We start from the raw sequence: 20,141 nt of genomic DNA on the forward strand, positions 1-20,141 counted from the left end.
CAGAATGCCACAGGAGAGTTTAGCTCAACTTGGACATGAGGAGAGGATCCCAGAAGACAGGAGTCTTAAAGGATGAAGAGAAGTTATGCAGGTAAAGAAAACAGGTTGGGGTAGGATAAGGGAAGAGTGGGGCAGCAGACAGAGGCTGTTTTAGCAGAAGATTAATACACCTCTCTGCTCTGAAAATGTTTACATTCTAGTAAGTAAGTGGTTTTAATTTTTTAAAACTTAAAAAATTTATAAAAGCAATTAAATTTTTAAAATCATAGAAAAGTACAAAGAAGAAAAGGGACTGATATCTCAGTGACTTGAGAAACTACATGTCAGATTTTGATATATGTTCTTCCAAATTTCATGTGTGTGTGTATCCCCTACAAAATTGGAATTTACTGTAAATGCAATTTTGTAATCTGCATTTTTACCCTTAATAATTACCTGTAAACATTTTTTTTGAAAGAAGAACAAGCGTTTCATGTGGTCAAAGAACCAAAATCCCCCAGGCTCACTCTAGTGCTAATATTTGTGATTTTCTCACTCTGATTTGATATAAAATAATATAAAACCAGTCCATCACTTTTCCAAGACTCTCTGGGTTGGGTGACTTCACACACCCTGTTTACCCAGGGTGGTCCTGGTTTTCGTCTGTTGTTATAGACAGTTCCAGTTTGGACAATAAATTAGAACATTACCCCACCTCTGGGGCCCTCCCTTGGGAAATGAGACCCCACAGAGCACTCTCTCCCCTGCTCAGGCGACGGAGCTTCTTTCTAGCCCCCACGTGGAAGTTATCCAGGCAACTGTCTTACATTCCCTCCTGAGCTGAGTTTGTGGGGGTAGAATTTGGGTCCTGACTACCTGTACTTCTCTTCTCCTTGAGTCCACAGCACAGGATCTGCAGAGGACAGGTTCCTCTTACCTCTCACTGGATAAAGGGGTACACTCAGTCAAGAGGCGACCTTACCAATGTAGTCAAAAGTACCAGACAATTCCTAAACCATTCTTTTTCAAGTGGTCTTGGAATGGAGTCTATGCTTCTCCCCACTGCACAATACTCAACATCCCATACAAAGTTCCAAAAGCCAGAAGACTGCCATGCCTCTTCCTAATACTAATAGATTTTTTTTTTAAATGGAGTTTTGATCTGTCACCCAGGCTGGAGGGCAGTGGCACCATCTGGCTTACTGCAGCCCCTACCTGGGTTCAAGCGTTTCTCTGCCTTAGCCTCCTGAGTAGCTGGGATTACAGGTACCTGACACGACACCCGGCTAATTTTTGTATTTTTAGTAGAGATGGGGTTTCGCCATGTTGGCCAGGCTCGTCTCAAAATCCTGACCTCAAGTGATCTACTCGCCTCAGCCTCCCAAAGAGCCGGGATTACAGGCATGAGCCACTGCACCTGGCCACTAATAGATTTCACTCACTGACCTTCTACTCTATACCTGACATGGTCACTTGACACAGTTAATCTTACTTAATTCTCATAATTACCTTACATAGTAGGTAATTATTATTCCCATTTTATAGATGAGGAAATGGAGGCTCAGAGGTCACATAGCTAATAAGTGGTTGTCCTCACTCTTTCTCACATATCATAATGTCACCCTCAGTTTCCAAATGAGGAAATCAGAGACCAAGAAAGAAGTAGAGCCCAGATATCCTGGTCCCAGCCTTGGCTCTTATTCCATCCTGTTTTCCTGTTTGGGTGAAGGTGCAAACACAGTCTCTGCAGAATTTGCCCTTAATAGAAAATGGTCTAAGGTTTGTAGCTAGCACTCAAATAAGCTAGTGTGGATGGAAGCATTTCAAATATTTGGCCAAAATAAAGTTGGTGGAATGTGCAGCTGGAAAACAGACAACAGTTTCTTGTGGTTTATAGAATCAGTGGTCAATGAGCCTTCTACTCCTGCCATGGCCTCTCCAGACTGATGAACCCCCTGCTCCTGCTCCAGGGGTGTTATCTGACCTTTCCTGGAGCAGGAAGAACAGGAAGTTAAAAGGCCTCTAACATACAAGTCCCATGTGCAATGGCATCTACACTTTTCCCATAAGAGATCCCTTTAGGACCTCAGTCAGAGATTACTAGCCCTTAGTTACAGTCTTATCAAATCATGCTAGGTGATCTTATTTCCAGTCCACTGCAGATTGGGAGAAGGAAATAAGAAGGCCAGGGAGGATGCTACAGAACCAAGCAGATTGATTACAATCAAGCATTGGCCAGGCAGGCAGGGAAAAGAACAGGACAATGAAAAGCTGAAAAAGGAATTCAGAGTACAGCACCTCAAAAGCCCCTAAGGGCATCACTGAACTGCCACATAGGACATTAACTGCTGGATATAATGATGAACCTGACAAAAAGTGATAGTTGGCTCAAGGAAGCAAGAAAAGTGTAATCCATTTTACAAAGAAAACACATCACTTATTCAACAAACAACATTTAATGAGCACCAATGCATGGTGGTAGTTCCTGGAGATATAATAATAAATAAGACACAGTTCCTGACTTTCAGAAGCTAACATCCTAATGCAAGAATCAGACCACTGAGCAGACAAATGATAATACAATTTCACACGTGCAATGACAGAGCTATACCCAGGGTGCTTACCATAAACAGCAGACGAACTTCAGGAACACAGCTGGGGCTATTCTGGTGCAAACGTCAGGAGAGTGCTGGTGTCATAGCCCAGCTAATAAGGAATGTCCAGAGGAGGCTCACTGCTCACCTAGGTCTCATCTCTCATCATCACCCTTCTAATGCTCTTTCTTGCCTCTGAGCTTTTGTAAATACTATTCTACTACCTGGAACATCTTCCCCTCTCCCATTACTTCAGTTGGCTAACTCCAGTACACCGCTAGGCCTCTGATTAGAAGGTCTCTGATTAGAAGTCACTTTCTCCAGTGATTCCTCCTACGTTTGAGGTACTTATTGCTCCTAAGAGCTCCTCTAGCACCTTAGGCATCTCCTAAATCTAGTATTTATTACATTCTATTGCAAGCATCTGCTTACTTGACAATTCCCCACTAGACAAAAAACTCAATGAAGACAGTAAGTATGACTACCTTCTCCATTGGCCAGCAGCATATGGCCGTAAGTATGTGCTCGACAAATACTTGTTGAATCAACAAATAAATACATAAAACATAAACAAGGTCTTAATATTATCTTTGGTTTTGGAATAATAAAAATAAAAGTAATACCAGTCAGCAGTATTTGGTGGGGCTTTGGAGTCAGACCACTTATGTTTCAATCCCAGTTCTGAACTTACTGACTGTGTAATCTTGGGCAATTTACCGAACCTCTCTGTGCCAGGCTCCTTTATCTATATGTGGGGATAATAACAGTAGCGCCTTCATGGGAGGTTGTAAGGATTAAATGAGACACTATGAATAAAGGGGCTGGGTATAGTGCCTAGCATATAGTAGCTCTCAATAAATGTTCGTTATTATCTCATCATGGACTTCCAAAAGTGTATTTTTTTCTGTGAAAAAAGGCTTCATTCGAGGAATCCTGCATATACTTTTCCTGTCAGAAAGGCACAGTGAGGTGGGCACAGTGGCTCACGCCTGTAATCCCAGAACTTTAGGAGGCCGAGGAGGGGGCAGATCACTTGAGCTCAGAAGTTTGAGACCACCTTGGGCAACATGGCGAAACACCAACTCTACAAAAAATACAAAAATTAGCTGGGCGTGGTGGCTCATGCCTGTAGTCCCAACTACTTGGGAGGCTGAGGTGGGAGGATCACTTGAGCCAGGGAGGCAGAGGTTGCAGTGAGCCAAGATCATGCCACTGCACTCTGCCTGGGCGACAGAGCCAGACCCTGTCTCAAAAAAAAAAAAAAAAAGAAAAAAGAAAAAAGAAAAAGAAAAAGAAAAAAGGAAGGGAGGGAGGGAGGGGAGGGGAGGAGAGGGAGGGAGGGAGGGCACAGTGAGCATGAGAATAGAGTTCTGAGTTAAAAGCCATCTGTTTCACTGGGTGTCACTCAGCAGTTTCTTTTTGACAGCCGAACCCTCGTTAAAATCCTGCAGTGGTCTCTAGATAACAAAAGCTTTATTTACTGTTCACTTCTGCAGGGGAAGGCAATCCTAGCTTTGAGTCCCTCTTGATCTCTACTGGACACTCCCAGGAGCTGGTGCCATCTAATGTTATGGAATGTCTAGCAGTGCCCTTGTCTTTAAAGATGTGAACATGTTTTCATGAGAGGGAACCGCTATGACTAATAAGACAAATAAGAGAATAACCCCTTATGTTTGTATCATGTTTTAAAGTGTAGGGAGCACTTCAAGGCAATCACTCCCTCATCCTCATGACAATCCATGTAGGGCCGACAGTTCAAGTACTATCATCTCTATTGAACAGATGAGGAAACACGGGCTTAAAGAAGTTAGGTGGCCTGCTCAACTTGCAATGCTGGTCAGTGGTAGGCTAGGACTAGACCCTAAGTCTGAGTGGCTCCATGGCCTCTGCTCTATCTTCTGTACTGTGCAGCTTCTGCCAATGCCCACAGGCCCAAGCCTCACATAACTCAGGGTCGAATGATACAACCTGAAGCTCAGGGACTAAGCTAACTTCTTATCAAGAGTCTCTAGGAAGAAGCCTCTGGTCTCTCAGCTTCCTCTCACTGAAGACTCTACACAAATTAAAACCCTGCTGAGACATCACAGAACCAGTTAGAAGCAGAGCACTTGCCCCTTCTTGCCACTGCTCAGGAATGGCATCTACAATGTGTGTGTATGTGAGGGAGTTGTCTACAACCCACCAGAAAGGTCTCCGACTTTCCAACTTGGATCAGTTACTTCATCTCATCATTTTCATCTTTTCCACCATCATTCAAACTAAAAAAAAGCGTAAAGAGCTTCAGCATGAAGTGTATTCCAATTACTTTATTTATTTTTTTGAGATGGAGTCTCACTCTTGATACCCAGGCTGGAGTGCAATGGCACAATTTGGCTCACCAACCTCTGCCTCCCGGGTTCAAGTGATTCTCCTGCCTCAGCCTCCTGAGTAGCTGGGATTACAGGCATGTGCCACCATGCCCAGCTAATTTTGTATTTTTAGTAGAGATGGGGTTTCACCACATTAGCCAGGCTGGTCTTGAACTCCCAACCTCAGATGATCCACCTGCCTCGGCTTCCCAAAATGCTGGGATTACAGGTGCGAGCCACTGTGCCTGGCCAAAAAACATTTTTTTATTAAATAAAATATATAGAGAGATGGAGTCTCTCTATGTTGCCTAGGCTAGTCTCAAACTCCTGGGCTCAAGTGGTCCTCCTGCCACAGTCTCCCAAAGTGCTAAGATAACAAGCATGAGCCACTCACTGCACCCAGCCTTCAAGCAGATTTTCCTTCCCACCTTTTTCCTTTCCCCCTCCATTCCTGCCACATAGAGGACCCTGGTGACCCCAGTGTGAATCCTCAGCAGGCAGCAACGTGTATTAGAAAGACCATGGGGGCTGGAGTCTGCAAGTCTGGAAAGCAAAACTGACTGTGTGACTTTATTAACATCTGTGAGATTCAGTTCCTTCATCTCCAAAACAGAGATAATATCACCTACCTCACAAGAGTCAATGGCAAACCTAACTTAAAAAATGGACAAAGGATTGGAATAGACATTTCTCCAAATAAGACATACAAATGGCCAAAGAGCACATCAATAGATGCTCAATATCACTGGCCATCAGGAAAGTGCAAATCAAAACCACAATGAGGCTGGGCATGGTGGCTCATACCTGTAATCCCAGCACTTTGTGAGGCTGAGGCAGGAGGACTGCTTGAGCCCAGGAGTTCAACACTAGGCTGGGCAATGTGGAGAGACCACATCTCTACAAAAAATTTTAAAAATTAGCCGGGGGCTGTGGTGGCGCATGCCTGTGGTTCCAGCAACTCAGGAGGCTGAGGTGGAGGTGGAGGATCCCTTAAACCCAGGAAGTCAATGCTGTAGTGAGCCATGATCACACCATTGCACTCCAGCCTGGAGGACAGAGCAAGACCCTGTCTCAAAAAATAAAATAAGATTCAATTTATATTTAATGTCCAGATCAGGCAAATCTATGGAGACAGAAAGTAATTACTGGTTGCCAGGGGCTGGTAATAGTTGAGGAGAAATGGAGAGTGACTGATAATGAATATGAGGTCTTTTTATGGCATGATAAAAATGTTCTAAAATTAATTGTCATGATAGTTTGCACAACTCTTGTGAATATACCATATAAACCATTGAGTTATATACTCTAAATGGTGAAGTGCATATAGAACCAAAAAAGAGCCTAAACAGCCACAGCAATCCTAAGCAAAAAGAACAAAGCCAAAGGTATCGGATTACCTGACTTCAAACTATACTACGAGGCTACAGTAACCAAAACAGCATGGTACTGTACAAAAACAGACACACACACCAATGGAACAGAATAGAGAACCCAGAAATAAAGCCACACACCTATACCCAACTGATCTTCAACAAGGTCAACAAATATAAGCAACGGGGAAAGGATTCCCTATTCAATAAATAGTGCTGGGATAACTGGCTATTCACATGCAGAAGAATGAAGCTGGACCTCTACCTCTCACCACATACAAAAATCAACTCAAGACGGATTAAAGATTTAAGTGCAAAACCTCAAACTATAAAAATCCTAGAAGAAAACCTAGGAAATACCCTTTGGGACATCAGCCTTGGCAAAGAATTTATTACTAGGTCCTCAAAAGCAACTGTGACAAGAACAAAAATTGACAAATGGGACCTAATTAAATGAAAGAGCTTCAGCATAGCAAAACGAACTATCAACAGAGTAAACAGACAACTTATAGAATGGGAGAAAATATTTGCAGACTATGCATCTGACAATGGTCTAATATCCAGAATCTATAAGGAACTTATGTGGGATTTTTGTCTGTTTTGTTTTGTTTTGAGATAGAGTCTCACTCTGTCACCCAGGCTGGAGTACAATGGTGTGACCTTGGCTCACTGCAACTTCTGCCTCCCAGGCTCAAGTGAGTCTTCTGCCTCAGCCTCCCACATAGCTGGGATTACAGGCGTGCACCACAACACGAGGCTAATTTTTGTATTTTTAGAAAATCCTGTTTTCTAAAACAGGGTTTCACCATGTTGTCCAGGTTGGTCTTGAACTTCTGACCACAGGTGATCCACCTGCCTCGGCCTCCCAAAGTGCTGGGCTTACAGGTACGAACCACCACACCTGGCCAAGAAGCTATAAGGAAGTTAACTCAACAAGCAAAAAATAAATCCCATTTACAAAATGGGCAAAAGACAAGGACATTTCTCAAAAGAAGACATACAAGCAACCAACAAACATATGAAAAAATGTTCAACATCATTAATCATCAGAGAAATGCAAATCAAAACCACAATGAGATACCATCTCACACCAGTCAGAATGGCTCTTATTGGTGAGGCTGTAGAGAAAAGAGAATGCTTATACACTGTTGGAGGGAATGTAAATTAGTTCAGCCACTGTGGAAAACAGTTTGGAGATCTCCCAGAGAACTTAGAACTACCATTCGACCCAGCAATCTCATTACTGGGTATATATCCAAAAGAAAACAAATTGTTCTACCAAAAAGAAACATGCACTCATATGTTCATCACAGCACTATTCACAATAGCAAAGACACAGAATCAATTTAGGTGCCCATCCATGGTGGACGGAATAAGGAAAACATGGTACTATTCCATGTGATACTACATGGCATACTACACAGCCACAAAAAAGAATGAAATCATGTCCTTTGCAGCAACATGGATGCAGCTGGAAGCCATCATCCTAAGCAAATTAACACAAGAACAGAAAACCAAATACTGCATGTTCTCACTTATTATTATTAATTTTTTGAGATGGAGTCTCTCTCTGTTGCCCAGGATGGAGTGCAGTGACACAATCTAGGCTCACTGCAACCTCTGCCCCCTGGATTCAAGCGATTCTCGTGCCTCAGCCTCCCGAGTAGCTGGAACTACAGGCTACTCGCACCACCACACCCGGATAATTTTTATACTTTTAGTAGAGTCGGAGTTTTGCCATGTTGGCCAGGCTGGTCTTGAACTCCTGACCTCAAGTGATCCACCTGCTTCGGCCTACCAAAGTGCTCGGATTACAGGCATGAGCCACTGTGTCCAGCCTGTATGTTCTCCCAAAGTGCTGGGATTACAGGCATGAGCCATTTTGCCCAGCCGACATGTTCTCACTTATAAGTGGAAGCTAAACAATGGGTACTCATGGACATAAAGATGGCAACAATAGACACCAGGGACTCTTAGAGCACGGAGGGATGAAGGGGGGCAAGGGTTGAAAAACTATTGGATACTATGTCTAGTACCTGGGTGATGGGATCAATTACACCCCAAACCCCAGCATCATGCAATATACCCAGGTAACAAACCTGCACATGTAGGCCCTGAATCTAAAATAAAAGTTGAAATTAAAATAGATTTGATACAAAAATGTTTTAAAAAAAGAAATGAGGTAGGAAATCTAGTGAGGTATGAAAGGAGGGGAAGAGAGGCTTTTCTATTTAAAGCTCTTGTATCATTCATTTTCTTTCTTTTTTTAATTGATATATAATTCACACTCCACAAAAACAAATGGTGAATTGTATAGTATGTAAATTAAATCTTAATAAAGCTGTTAGGTTAAAAAATATATGTAAGAAGATGAGCATATTGCCTGGCATGTAGTAAGGACTCAATAAATGGTAATAAATTTATTATTGTATCCTTTCCTCTTCCTGATGTCATTCCAATACTGGCCAGAATCACCTCTAACACTAACACTGTAGAATCTTTCAGGCTCATTCCATACTAGTGTGGCCCATTTCATACTAGTGGAGAGTCACAGGTGAGTCCTGAAGGCTAACATCCCACAACTAAGAGTCTTCCTCCAATACTCAGATAAGTAAATATACAACAGAACAGTAAGAAAATAATGGTTCCATTTATTGAACACTCACTATGTGCCCAGGTACTGTGCCAGGAACTTTATGACTATTCTCACAAGAACCCTACTAGGCTGTTACATTATTATTCCTATACAATAAATGAAGAAACTGGCACTTAGAGAAGTTTTGTATCTTATAAAGTCACACTGGCAGTCACTGACTGAGCTGGAAAGTTCAACTCCAAGGCTTATAACTCTTTAAGTGATTACATGGCTTTATTATGCTTTCTCTTATTTATGTACATTTTACCCACACTTTACAATTCAAGCATCTTGATTTTCACTGATCTCCCTTTCCTCTATGCCTTCTGTTTACATCAAATTAGTCAACATTTCCTTTTACATAGTCTTGTGTGTTCTCAGATTGTTTCATGTGTATTCTGTTAAGCATGGCAGGTTGCTTAACAAACACTTCTTTAGTAAACGGATGTTAAGCTTGTCTCCCCAGGCAGGAAACAGGTTCCTGATGGACACACACTGTGTCTTCAACATGTCTTTATCCTTTATATAGAGAAGGCACTCATGGTCACCTAGGCTGGCCGATGGCTGGAGGACTATCCCCTACTTGAAAATGATTCTCACAGACATGGTTTCTGCCCATGGACTGGAAGTTTTCTCCTTAGGAATAGGACCTCACCTCATTGTCAACCCATTCTAGTGTAGCATCGGGGCTCAGAATAGAGTTGATGAATTAAAGACTGGGTCAACAATACTTATTCCACTGGAGACACCTCAAGGGCAGCCTTCCCACAGAGACCCCAAACCCATTTTCTCTCACCTCCATGAAAGGGAAGGTGTAGACCAGGAAGGATGGCAAGGAACTTGAAGAAGACAGGCTATTATCCCTGCCTGTGGCCATGACAGTCAGTGCAGCATCCTCTCTGGCTCAGGACCCTTCTTTTTAGTGCAGACCCAGGGAGTGCTTTCCAGAGCCCACATCTCACCTTCACATCACCAAATTCATAAGGTGGGGCAAACTTAAGAATCTGTTACTCGGTTATCTACAGACCCATCAAAACTCTGTTTTAACCTTCTCTACTTCCTACCTCTCCTAACTCTCAGAGTAGTGACATGCTCACAAGTATCTGGATTCCCTTAGATTTGTCCTATAAGTACCCTGAGGTCACCCTCTTCCCCCTCCTCTCCCACCCCCATCCTATCCAAAGCAGCATTCTTTGAGCTCCACAGATTCTCTGGGGCAGGGCTGGCAACAAGAAGAAGGTGGCGGCTCTTTGCCTCTCGGCAGATATGCTACTCGGTTGGTCAAACTTGGTTCCTCTGTGTTCCCCATCTCTACACCTGCTTGCCTCTCCTCTGCCTTTTCTTCAAGATGTTAAAAACTCGCAATAAAAAACAAATACAAAATGCTGTAATTAATAGCCAATTCCAAGCCAACCCAGCATCTCTACTAATAAACCTCAATACTTGCAAAAAGAACAATAAATTCTGCCCCTCTCTGGTTCTGAGGTGGTCTCTTTTATATAGTCTGTGTGTGTATGTATGTGGGTAAGTGTGTCTACATATATATATATTTTCCTTTATTTCCCATCCAGGGAGGGGCAGAATAATGAACTGCGTGCGTCAGGGAAGATGAATCTGAGATACTAGGGAGCAGTGCAGTAAAAAGATTAAAGTGTTATTATTGTTGGGTTTTTTTCCCCCATGGTCCATTGTGACAGCTCGACCGTCATCTGTAAAAAATGTCTCAGCGAGAGATAATCATCGGAAACTCAATAAAGCGTCAGGGGGAGCCTCAGCCCCTATCAATCACTAGGTGCCTGGAAAATTTCAGCCCTCTGTCTCCCTTCCTGCTATCCATATAAATGTCTCTAATATATTTTGTGTGGTGTGTGGGACCCATCCCTGATTTGGAACTTTTGATGAAAAAATATTTATACACAAAATATGTAAATCGGTTAAAAATCATAAGACTAGTTCTTTGCCACCCAATTCTGTTTTTTCTTATTTTTATAAATGCATCAAATTTATTCTGTTTAATAAAACATGTCAACTAGTCTATCTCTCTCTCCTAGGACACAGACACACACACACACACACACACACACACACACAGAGTTTGGAGGGCTAAAAGGATGGAAATAATCAACCTAACTGGCTGATTCATTTAATCATGCAGTTGGCGAAAATGTATCCTGGTAACTCTATGGTGGCCAGAACCAGAACTATGGAGAAATGACATGTAGAAACATTGGCCACGGAGTGTGACAAGGCTCTGAGTGAGCCTGGACAAGGATGAGGAAGGGGCTGTGACATTATTAAAAATAATAAATTGCCCACACAGCTTTTGGCCTGGCAGATTCCCAAGCCTTTGGACAAGCCAGAGATCTGAGCTGACTAAGCTGTGGGCACATGCAGGCTGATATGGTTGTTGGGTCTTATATAAGAGCAGGAGATAGTTCTGCTGGCATTTGACAGCCTCTGCCTCAGTTTCCTTTATTATAGGGTTACTACCTATATTATAGGGTTACTGTGAATACAAAGTAAGTATCAATCAATATTATCTGCTACCCTTGCAGCTATCACCATCGTCATCTCATTATCACCTCCCTCTGTTTCTCTATCCTGAAAGGCATCAATTCCTGCAGTGCCCTCTCCTTTAGGACCTTCAAGGCTCTTCTCTGTCTAAAGGATAAAGTCCAAGAGTCTTGATCTGGCCCTACTCTACTAATGTTGCATCTTTATTGCTCATCACTCTCTAAGATGAATCTTCTGCTGTGTGCATGCTTCACCCTAACATGTTCACCTACCAGTGTAAAACATAATTTTTCTGTTTCTCATATCTGAGTGGTTTTTTGTTTTTTGAGACAGGGTTTTGCTCTATCACCCAGGCTGGAGTGCAGTGGCGTGACCATGGCTTACTACAGCCTTGATCTCCTGGGCTCAGGCAATCCTCCTGTCTCAGCCTCCTGAGTAGTTGGGACCACAGGCACATACCTGGCTAATTAAAAAAAATATATTGGGCAGGGCATGGTGGCTCATTACTAATCCTGACACTTTCAGAGGCCGAGGCAGGCAGATCGCCTGAGCTCAGGAGTTTAAGACCAGCCTGGGCAACATGGTGAAACCCCATCTCTACTAAAACACAAAAAAGTTGCCGGGCATGGTGGCACATGCCTGTAATCCCAACTACTCAGGAGGTTGAGGCATGGGAACTGCTTGAACCCAGGAGGTGGAGGTTGCAGTGAGCTGAGATCATGCCATTGTACTCCAGCCTGGGCGGCACAGCAAGACTCTGTCTCAAAAATAAAAAAAAAAAATAAAATAAATAAATAAAATAAAATAAAATAAAAGTTGTGTAGAGACGGGGTTTCACAATGTTGCCCAGGCTGGTCTTGAACTCCTGGGTTCAAGCAATCCTTCTGCTTCAGCCTCCCAAAGTCTTGGGATTACAGGCATGAGCCACCACACTCGACCACTCTGTATGTTTTGAACATAGCACACCCCTTCTCTACTCACATTCAATTGCACCCACCTGTCAACCCTCCATACAGCTGTCCAAAACCTTCCGATACTTTGAGGCTCAAATGTCATTTTATTTCCTTGACTTCTTCAGCCAGAGATTCTCTTCTCTAAGCTCTTATGGTCCTTGCTATCTGTACCTCTGACTGGACCCTTTGTCAAATATTGTCTTGGTAATGTCTTAAGTCTTTATTATTACTAATTACTGTTCTTGCAAGCACCTTATATTTGCATAATGCCTTGTATCTTCTCAAGCGCTTTCATAAGTCCTCCAATTTGGGCCTTACAATAAGCCTATGGTGTAGGAAATATTATTCTCCACAGATGAGAAAATCAAGCTCAGAGAGCAAAAAAGAATTGCCAAGGTCACACAATTAGGTAATGGCTAAGCCATTCCTTGGACTCTAAATACTATTTGGCTCTTTGAGGGTAATAGTTTGCTACCAGAGAAAAGCGTTTGGAAGGCTGTGTCAAAGACTGACATTCCGTTAAGAGTATAATGAAGAGGAGGATGTAGAAACAGAGGTTTACATTCACAGAATTTCTTCTATGTTCTAGGGTTTAGGTTAGGGGTAAATGTACCATAATACTACCTCTAACTCTCCCAATAACCTTTCTTTTACAAATAAGGAGACAGTGCCTCTGGCAGGTATAGAAAATCGCTCCAGGTGTCAGAGCTATTTAGTGTTCTGCACACACATAATACCATAGCTTAAACACACAGCCTCTCTAGGAGTGAAGCTTAAAGTGGCAAAATAAGATCTCTAGTAGGGAAGTGAAGGCCCAGATGAGTTTTTTAAGCAGTTCAAGCACAAGACCACAACTAATACCTGTAGTCTAGATCATGCTTTCCAAAGGGTCGGAGCCTATTAGAAATGCAAAACCTCGGGTCCCACCCCAGACATACTCAATCAGAATCTGAGGGTAGGGTCCAGGAACCTGTGTTAACAAGCTCTCTAGGGGATTCTTATTTCCTTGGGAGCCTTATTGTTCTCAGCTGAGTTTTTGCTCTCCAAGGGCATGCATTCTCTCTGCTATGCTTGGGTTAGGCTGGGCACACAGTGGGTGCTGGGTAGTTAACTTATACTGAGTAAAAAAGATAGTCAGATGAGACCATCCTTGGCATGTACTGGGGAGGGGGAGAAATATTATACAGAGCAGTTCCATTACCGCCAGCAGGGAGTCCTAGCCATCTCCTGAACTCCAGGGCACTTGTCCACTGGTTTGTGATGTGCCGGCTTGCACCGTCCTGTCGCCCATCTGAAGATACAGAGATGGGGAGGTCAGCTGGAGCAGGCCAGGCCCTGCAGACCCTGGAGCTGTGGGAACGGGGCACTCAGGCTGGTGGGGTTGGTCCAAGTCCTCTACCCCCAGAAGGGCCCTATGCCAACCCAGCTTCTGCCCCACTCATCTTTATTCAGCTGCCACTTGGAGCTGAGAAGAGAAGCTGATTTATAGCCCGCTCTGGCTGCGTTTCTGCCGTGTTTTATTGTTTTAATTGTACATATGAGAGGCACTCAAAATGCTTGCTTGCATTTCTGACAGCCCCAGACACCCAATGTTTATAACAGTTACTTATAAGCAGCCAGCGGCATCCCGGGCTGGGTGACTTGTTTACTGTTACCACTAATTTATTACCTCCTCCATCTGAGGATTAGGGCCCCCACCCATCAGCCAGCCACAAGTGGAACACTCCTGGAGTGGGCATGGGTAGGGCTCAAGGCACTGAATGGAATGTGGTCGAGATCAGGGAATAGGTTGGCAGAGGAACAGCTATGATCCTCATACTTCTCTCCACATTTATTTCATCTCACAGACATTCTAAGCCACGCCCTCTGCTTTTTTCTTCTTCCCCGTCATTTTCATCCTCCAAAGCCCAACTCAAATTCCACTTCTTTTAAGAATATTACGTTGGGTGCAGTGGCTTACGCCTGTAATCCCAGCACTTTGGGAGGCCGAGGCGGGTGGATCACCTGAGGTCTGGAGTTAGAATCCAGCCTGGCCAACATGGTGAAACTCCATCTCTACTAAAGATACTAGTAAAATAAAAATAAAAATAAAAATTAGCCAGGCATGGTGGTGGTACCTATAATCCCAGCTACTTGGGAGGCTGAGGCAGGAGAATCACTTGAACCCAGGAGGCAGAGGTTACAATGAGCCAAGATCGTGCCATTGCACTCCAGTCTGGGCAGTAGGAGCGAAACTCTGTCTCAAAAACAAAAAAACAAAACAAAACAAAAGAACATTACTTGCTCTGATAGTAAGCCTAGAGCTTTAAGAACATTAGAAATCACACGGCAGACAGGGGCACTGGAGGCCAGATAATCCAATGACCCATGGCAAGAATCCCCTTTACAGAATCCATGATGGGCAGATATCTCAGCTGTTAGCACCCCTTGAGTGGTGAGTTGCTCAATACCTCCCAGGCAGGCTTCCTGCTTTACACTTTGCCAAAACCCATCTCCATAGAGAAATTCTGCATTAAATGTCACCGTGCTTTAAATATATATATGATTATCTCTAATCATCCTAACAACCCTATAAGATGGGTATTGTTATTACTACGTTACAGATGAGAAAACTGAAATTCAGAGACTTTAAGTCATTTACTCAAGAGCACATATCTAGTGAGTAACAGAGCTTAGATGAATCATTCAGATATCTGGTACTGAAGCCCAAACTTTCTCTAGGACACCAATGTGCCTCTGAAGATGGCACTCTGAGGGCTGGAGAGAAAGGAAAGAACAATCGGGCCAACAAGATTTCCATACCAAGCACCCTTGGGCTACCTGAACCAGTAAGACTGCCCTCTACCCAGAAACACCAATGTTGACAAAAGTGGACCCAGCTGAGTAGGCTTCTTGCTAAAGAGCAATGCTCACATGACACAGGAGAAGAGTGAAACTAGGAATGGCATAACCAATGACAAAGTCTCAGCAAGGATGGCAAAGAAGTTTCTTTCCTCCCTAGGCTGTGTCTGTTCTCAGCAGGTAAAACGGACACAAAGCATCTTTGATACCTTTTAGTTTTCTTGCCTGGATCCTCTTTCCTGCTCACACCTTAAATGCTGGTATCCTGAGTAAAGGACTTGTTCTCCTACCACTCCCTCACTTTAAATACTTTCATTGGGCAATTTCGGTCACATCCATTGTTTTAACTCCCAAGCAAATGGAAAATACTCCTAAATCCCTGTCTTCTGCCAAACTACTCCTTTGAGCTCTCCAGACCCACATATCTAACTATTCACTCAAACTAGAAACTGAGGTGTCACCATGCATACCTCCTTTTCCATCAATTCTCACAATCCACTGAGTACTCAATCTTCTAATATTCTGCTAACATCTATTTACTGTATTCCCAAAGATCACCTTTAGGAATCTCCAGATATTTTAAATGTATTTTTGGAGGACAGGAGCATAGCTTTTTATCACATTCCCAAAGGAGTCCATTATCCCTAAAAAGTCAAGAACCATTGATAATCTTTCCCCTCCAATTCCTCCTCTACCCTGTCAGAATGGTCCATCTAAAATGCAAGTGTGAATTCGACATTGTCCTGCTTAAAATCCTTTGGCCTTCAGAATAGAGAATGAGCTCCCTAGAACTGCCTTACAAGGTCCTTCCCATGTGTAACCTTCTTCACTCTCTGGCCTTATTTCTTGTTGTTCTCCTCAATCCTGCAGCAGATGATTCCATCTGCTGTCATTCCCTAACTCCCACCCAATGCCTCTGCATACACTGTTCCCTCTGTCTGGAAGGTCCATTCCTCTTAGCCTTCCTGGCAATCTCCAACTCATCCTTAAGACCCAATTCAAGGTCACTTACCCTGTGACACTTCCCAGACACCAGTCTGCTCACTTCTCAGGTGGAGCTCACCACTACTTACATCAGTGCTGCCTACATATTTGTGCAGCTACCACTGCATTTATCACTCTGCATTGTGATTCCTTGTTTACAGGCTTGTCTCTGTAAATGACTGGGAGCACTGTTGAGGGGCTAGACTATGTATAATCATTTATATAATCCCAGCAGCTGGCAGAGTGCCTGACATTCAGTAAGAACATGCTGAATTATACATAAATGAAACTAATAAGCAATTACAACTGTAGAGCACTTTACAATCCACACATCACATATTTTATCTCTTGATATTCACAACAATACTAATATAGAAGAAAAGGAATGTATCATCGGAGGTTAGAGAGGTCTTTCCAAAGCCACAAACTATACCTTTCTTCAGTACTAACTGCAGGCCAAGGGCCACAGAAATATCCATTAGAAATTTAGTGAACTTCTTGGACTTAGCACTGACTCCATAGTCTACTATAATAGTGAAGGACTGTCCAACTTTCCTGAGCTTGTGACCTTCCTGTGAATTTGCCTAGACACACTCGAGGGAAAGGGAATTACAGCTCTTGTTCTACTCTACCTTCCTTACCCATCCCTACAAGTCAGGTAATTTTTCATGAAAAAGTCAATCCAATACAAAAATAAGAGAACTACAGGATTCTTTTGTTTGCATTTCATCCATGAGAATGAGTCAGAGCTGGGTATGGTGTCTTGCATACAATTGGCAGTCAATATATATTGGCTGAATGGCTAAAAAAATGAGGTTTCCTTAAACAGAAAAAGGAAAGACATGGTTAAGAAGAAGCTAAAGGCTGAGGCTGATGAGAGAGAAGAGCCCTGAGATGATTCTAAAGGACTATCACTATCCAGGTCCAAGTCAGAACGTTCAGTGCACCAAGTTGGACAGCATACCACATCTAAACCGATACACACAGGAAAATAAAGCCAGTTGCCAGAAAACTGTGGCAGACAAAAGTAATCTAGAATTAAGAAAAAAAAAAAAAAAAAGGTGGAGAGGTAGATCTTGCAAGCCACAGTGAGTTTATCAATGATTCCTGACAAACTTCTAGGATGTTATTATTATTTTTTAAACAGTTGGTTGTTTTTGTTTTTGTTTTGAGACAGGGTCTTGCTCTGTCACCCAGGCTGGAGTGCAGTGGCGTGATCTCAGCTCACTACAACCTCTGACTCCTGGGTTCAAGTGATTCTTGTGCCTCAGCCTCCTGAGTAGCTGGGACTACAGGTATGCACCACCACACCTGGCTAAATTTTGTATTTTTAGTAGAAACGGGGTTTTGCCATGTTGGCCAGGCTGGTCTTGAACTCCTAGCCTCATGTGATCTGCTTGCCTCGGCCTCCCAAAGTGCTGGGACTACAAGCGTGAACCACGGTGCCCAGCATTTTGTACCAGTTCTTAAACACTTGGGTAATTACTGGGTACCAGTATGGGTTCCCTAAGAACAATAAATCAACATGCCAGAATAACCTGATTTCCTTTTCTGGAAAGGGTTATTAGACAAGAAAATAAGACAAATGCTAGAAACATTTTAATTTTAGCAAGAAATCTGGGGAAAAAGCTCTTAAAATTTTGTGAACAAAGCAGAGGAACGGAGGATGGAAAAGAATGAAAGTTGATAGAATTACACCTGAGAATGCTGAATAATGCACCAAAATTATCTTCATCATGTGCTCTAGGACTCTGTATTTAATAAAGTCCTTATAAACATTTTAATCCAAGTAAAAGCATGATGGCAGGGGATCTTGTCTGTCTAACTCATCAGTGCTTAAAACACTACCTGGTACACAGGTAGTGATCAATAAATACTTTTGAATAAATAAGTGAATCCACAGAAAGCCTACTACTAAATTTGCAGATCATATGAAATAAGAAGAGATGGTTAATATTTTAATTGTTATTTCATAAGCGGACATGATAGCCTTTTCGAATATTTTTGTTGTCTATCTCTCCCTATCTACCTACCTACCCAGAATGTAGGCTGTCTGGCATAAGAGTTAAAAATAATCCAGAGGTTGGCCAGGAAAAAGAAAAGAAAAGAAAAGAAAAGAAAAGAAAAGAAAAGAAAAGAAAAAAGAAAAGAAGAAAGAAAAAAAACTAAGAAAAATAAATTATATAACCTTGAACTAGGAATGCAAAAAAAAATCATGTGGAGCAGGGCTGGCAAACTACAGCCTCTGGGCCAAATCCAGCAGGCTGTGTGTTTTTATAAATAACGTTTTCTTGAAACATAGCCACATAGATTTGTTTACTGTTTATGGCTACTTTTGTATCACAATGGTCAAGGTAAGTAGTCACAACTGAGATCAACTGGCCCACAAAGCTTAAATGTTTACCATCTGGCTCTTTCTAGAAAGTTTGCTGACTACTGATCTAGAATGTTGAATGTGAGTATCAGAGGTTACCATTAAAACACAAAGCTACAAAACATGAATGTGGCCGGGCGCGGTGGTTCACGCCTGTAATCCCAGCACTTTGGGAGGCCGAGGCGAGCAGATCATGAGGCCAGGAGATCGAGACCATCCTGGCTAACACAGTGAAACCCCGTCTCTACTAAAAATACAAAAAGTTAGCCAGGCGTGGTGGTGGGCGCCTGTAGTCCCAGCTACTGGGTAGGCTGAGGCAGGAGAATGGTGTGAACCCAGGAGGCGGAGCTTGCAGTGAGCTGAGATCTCGACACTGCACTCCAGCCTGGGCGACAGAGCGAGACTCTGTCTCAAAAAAGCAAAACAAAACATGAATGTACATCGTGGAGACCAGTGTGACAGCAGAAGTTGGACTAGATAGATGGCTTCATAGCTCTGAGATTCTGTGAAATAAAAAAAACTTTTAATGAGCCCTGCTAGAATCCTGACAGCAGATGAGAAGGCACTCAAAAGAACCCCCTCCTGTCTACCTGGCCCTGCCCTCTCAACAAATGCTCCACTTTGCTTTTTGGTGAGAGCACCTATATTATTTCATTTTCACACTGCTGATAAAGACATACCTGAAACTGGGAACAAAAAGAGGTTTAATTGGACTTACAGTCCTACATGGCCGGGGAGGCCTCAGAATCATGGCAGAAGGTAAAAGGCACTTCTTACATGGCAGCGGCAGGAGAAAAATGAGGATGAAGCAAAAGGGGGAAACCCCTAACAAACCCATCAGATCTCAAGAGACTTATTCACTATCACAAGAATAGCATGGGAAAGACTGGCCCCCATGTTTCAATTACCTCCCACTAGGTCCCTCCCACAACACATGGGAATTCTGGGAGATACAATTCAAGTTGAGATGTGAATAGAGACACAGCCAAACCATATCAGCACCTAAACTGAAGACAGAGCTGAGCACTGCAATGCTGCGCCTGAATGAGAACAGGATAGCCCATAAGCTGAGTCCCCACATATCAGGCTGCAAATAGAGGGCAAGGGGGTACTCATGAAATTCTCTGTTTAAAACATAAACACAATTCCTCCAGCTCAGTGGGGAATCCAAGGACACAAAGATTGTGGCCTGCACATGAGGAGGAAAGAAAGGACATATGGGTAGATGAGAGTTCAAATAACCATACAAAAGGCCAAGATCTAGAGAACATTCAAAAGAGCAGCTGAGGGCAGGTTGCAACTATTGTCAAGGACAGGGAAGCCTTTGTGGAGGATCTAGCGTTAGCAATGGAGCCTTAAGAGAAGGACTAGGTTTAGAGAGGTGAAAGGGAAGGAAGAGGGTAACTTCACACTTTACCTGGGCAGCAATGCCTTAATGCTCTTGGATACTCCTCTCATGCCACTGATTTGAGAAACCTTCTCCCTGGGGCAGCAACAACACCGCTACTCTGAGTTACCACATACCATGTCAGTCTCGCGGCCTTACAGC

At 43.0% G+C, this 20,141-nt stretch overlaps 1 protein-coding gene across 5 annotated transcripts in view; it reads right to left on the reverse strand.

Annotated features, from left to right (window-relative positions):
* Positions 1-20,141, reverse strand: part of CLPB (caseinolytic mitochondrial matrix peptidase chaperone subunit B) — a 149,174-nt gene that overhangs the window by 66,441 nt on the left and 62,592 nt on the right. For 3 of the 5 annotated variants that reach the window (XM_050756153.1, XM_050756154.1, XM_050756157.1), the window contains one exon: positions 13,595-13,684. The exons of the other annotated variants lie outside the window; for them this stretch is intronic. In XM_050756153.1, the coding sequence (XP_050612110.1) occupies positions 13,595-13,684 (90 nt within the window). The remainder of the gene's footprint in view (positions 1-13,594; positions 13,685-20,141) is intronic. 5 annotated transcript variants of the gene reach the window in all.

Source organism: Macaca thibetana, chromosome 14, assembly GCF_024542745.1.
Source record: "Macaca thibetana thibetana isolate TM-01 chromosome 14, ASM2454274v1, whole genome shotgun sequence".
Lineage (NCBI taxonomy): Eukaryota > Metazoa > Chordata > Mammalia > Primates > Cercopithecidae > Macaca > Macaca thibetana.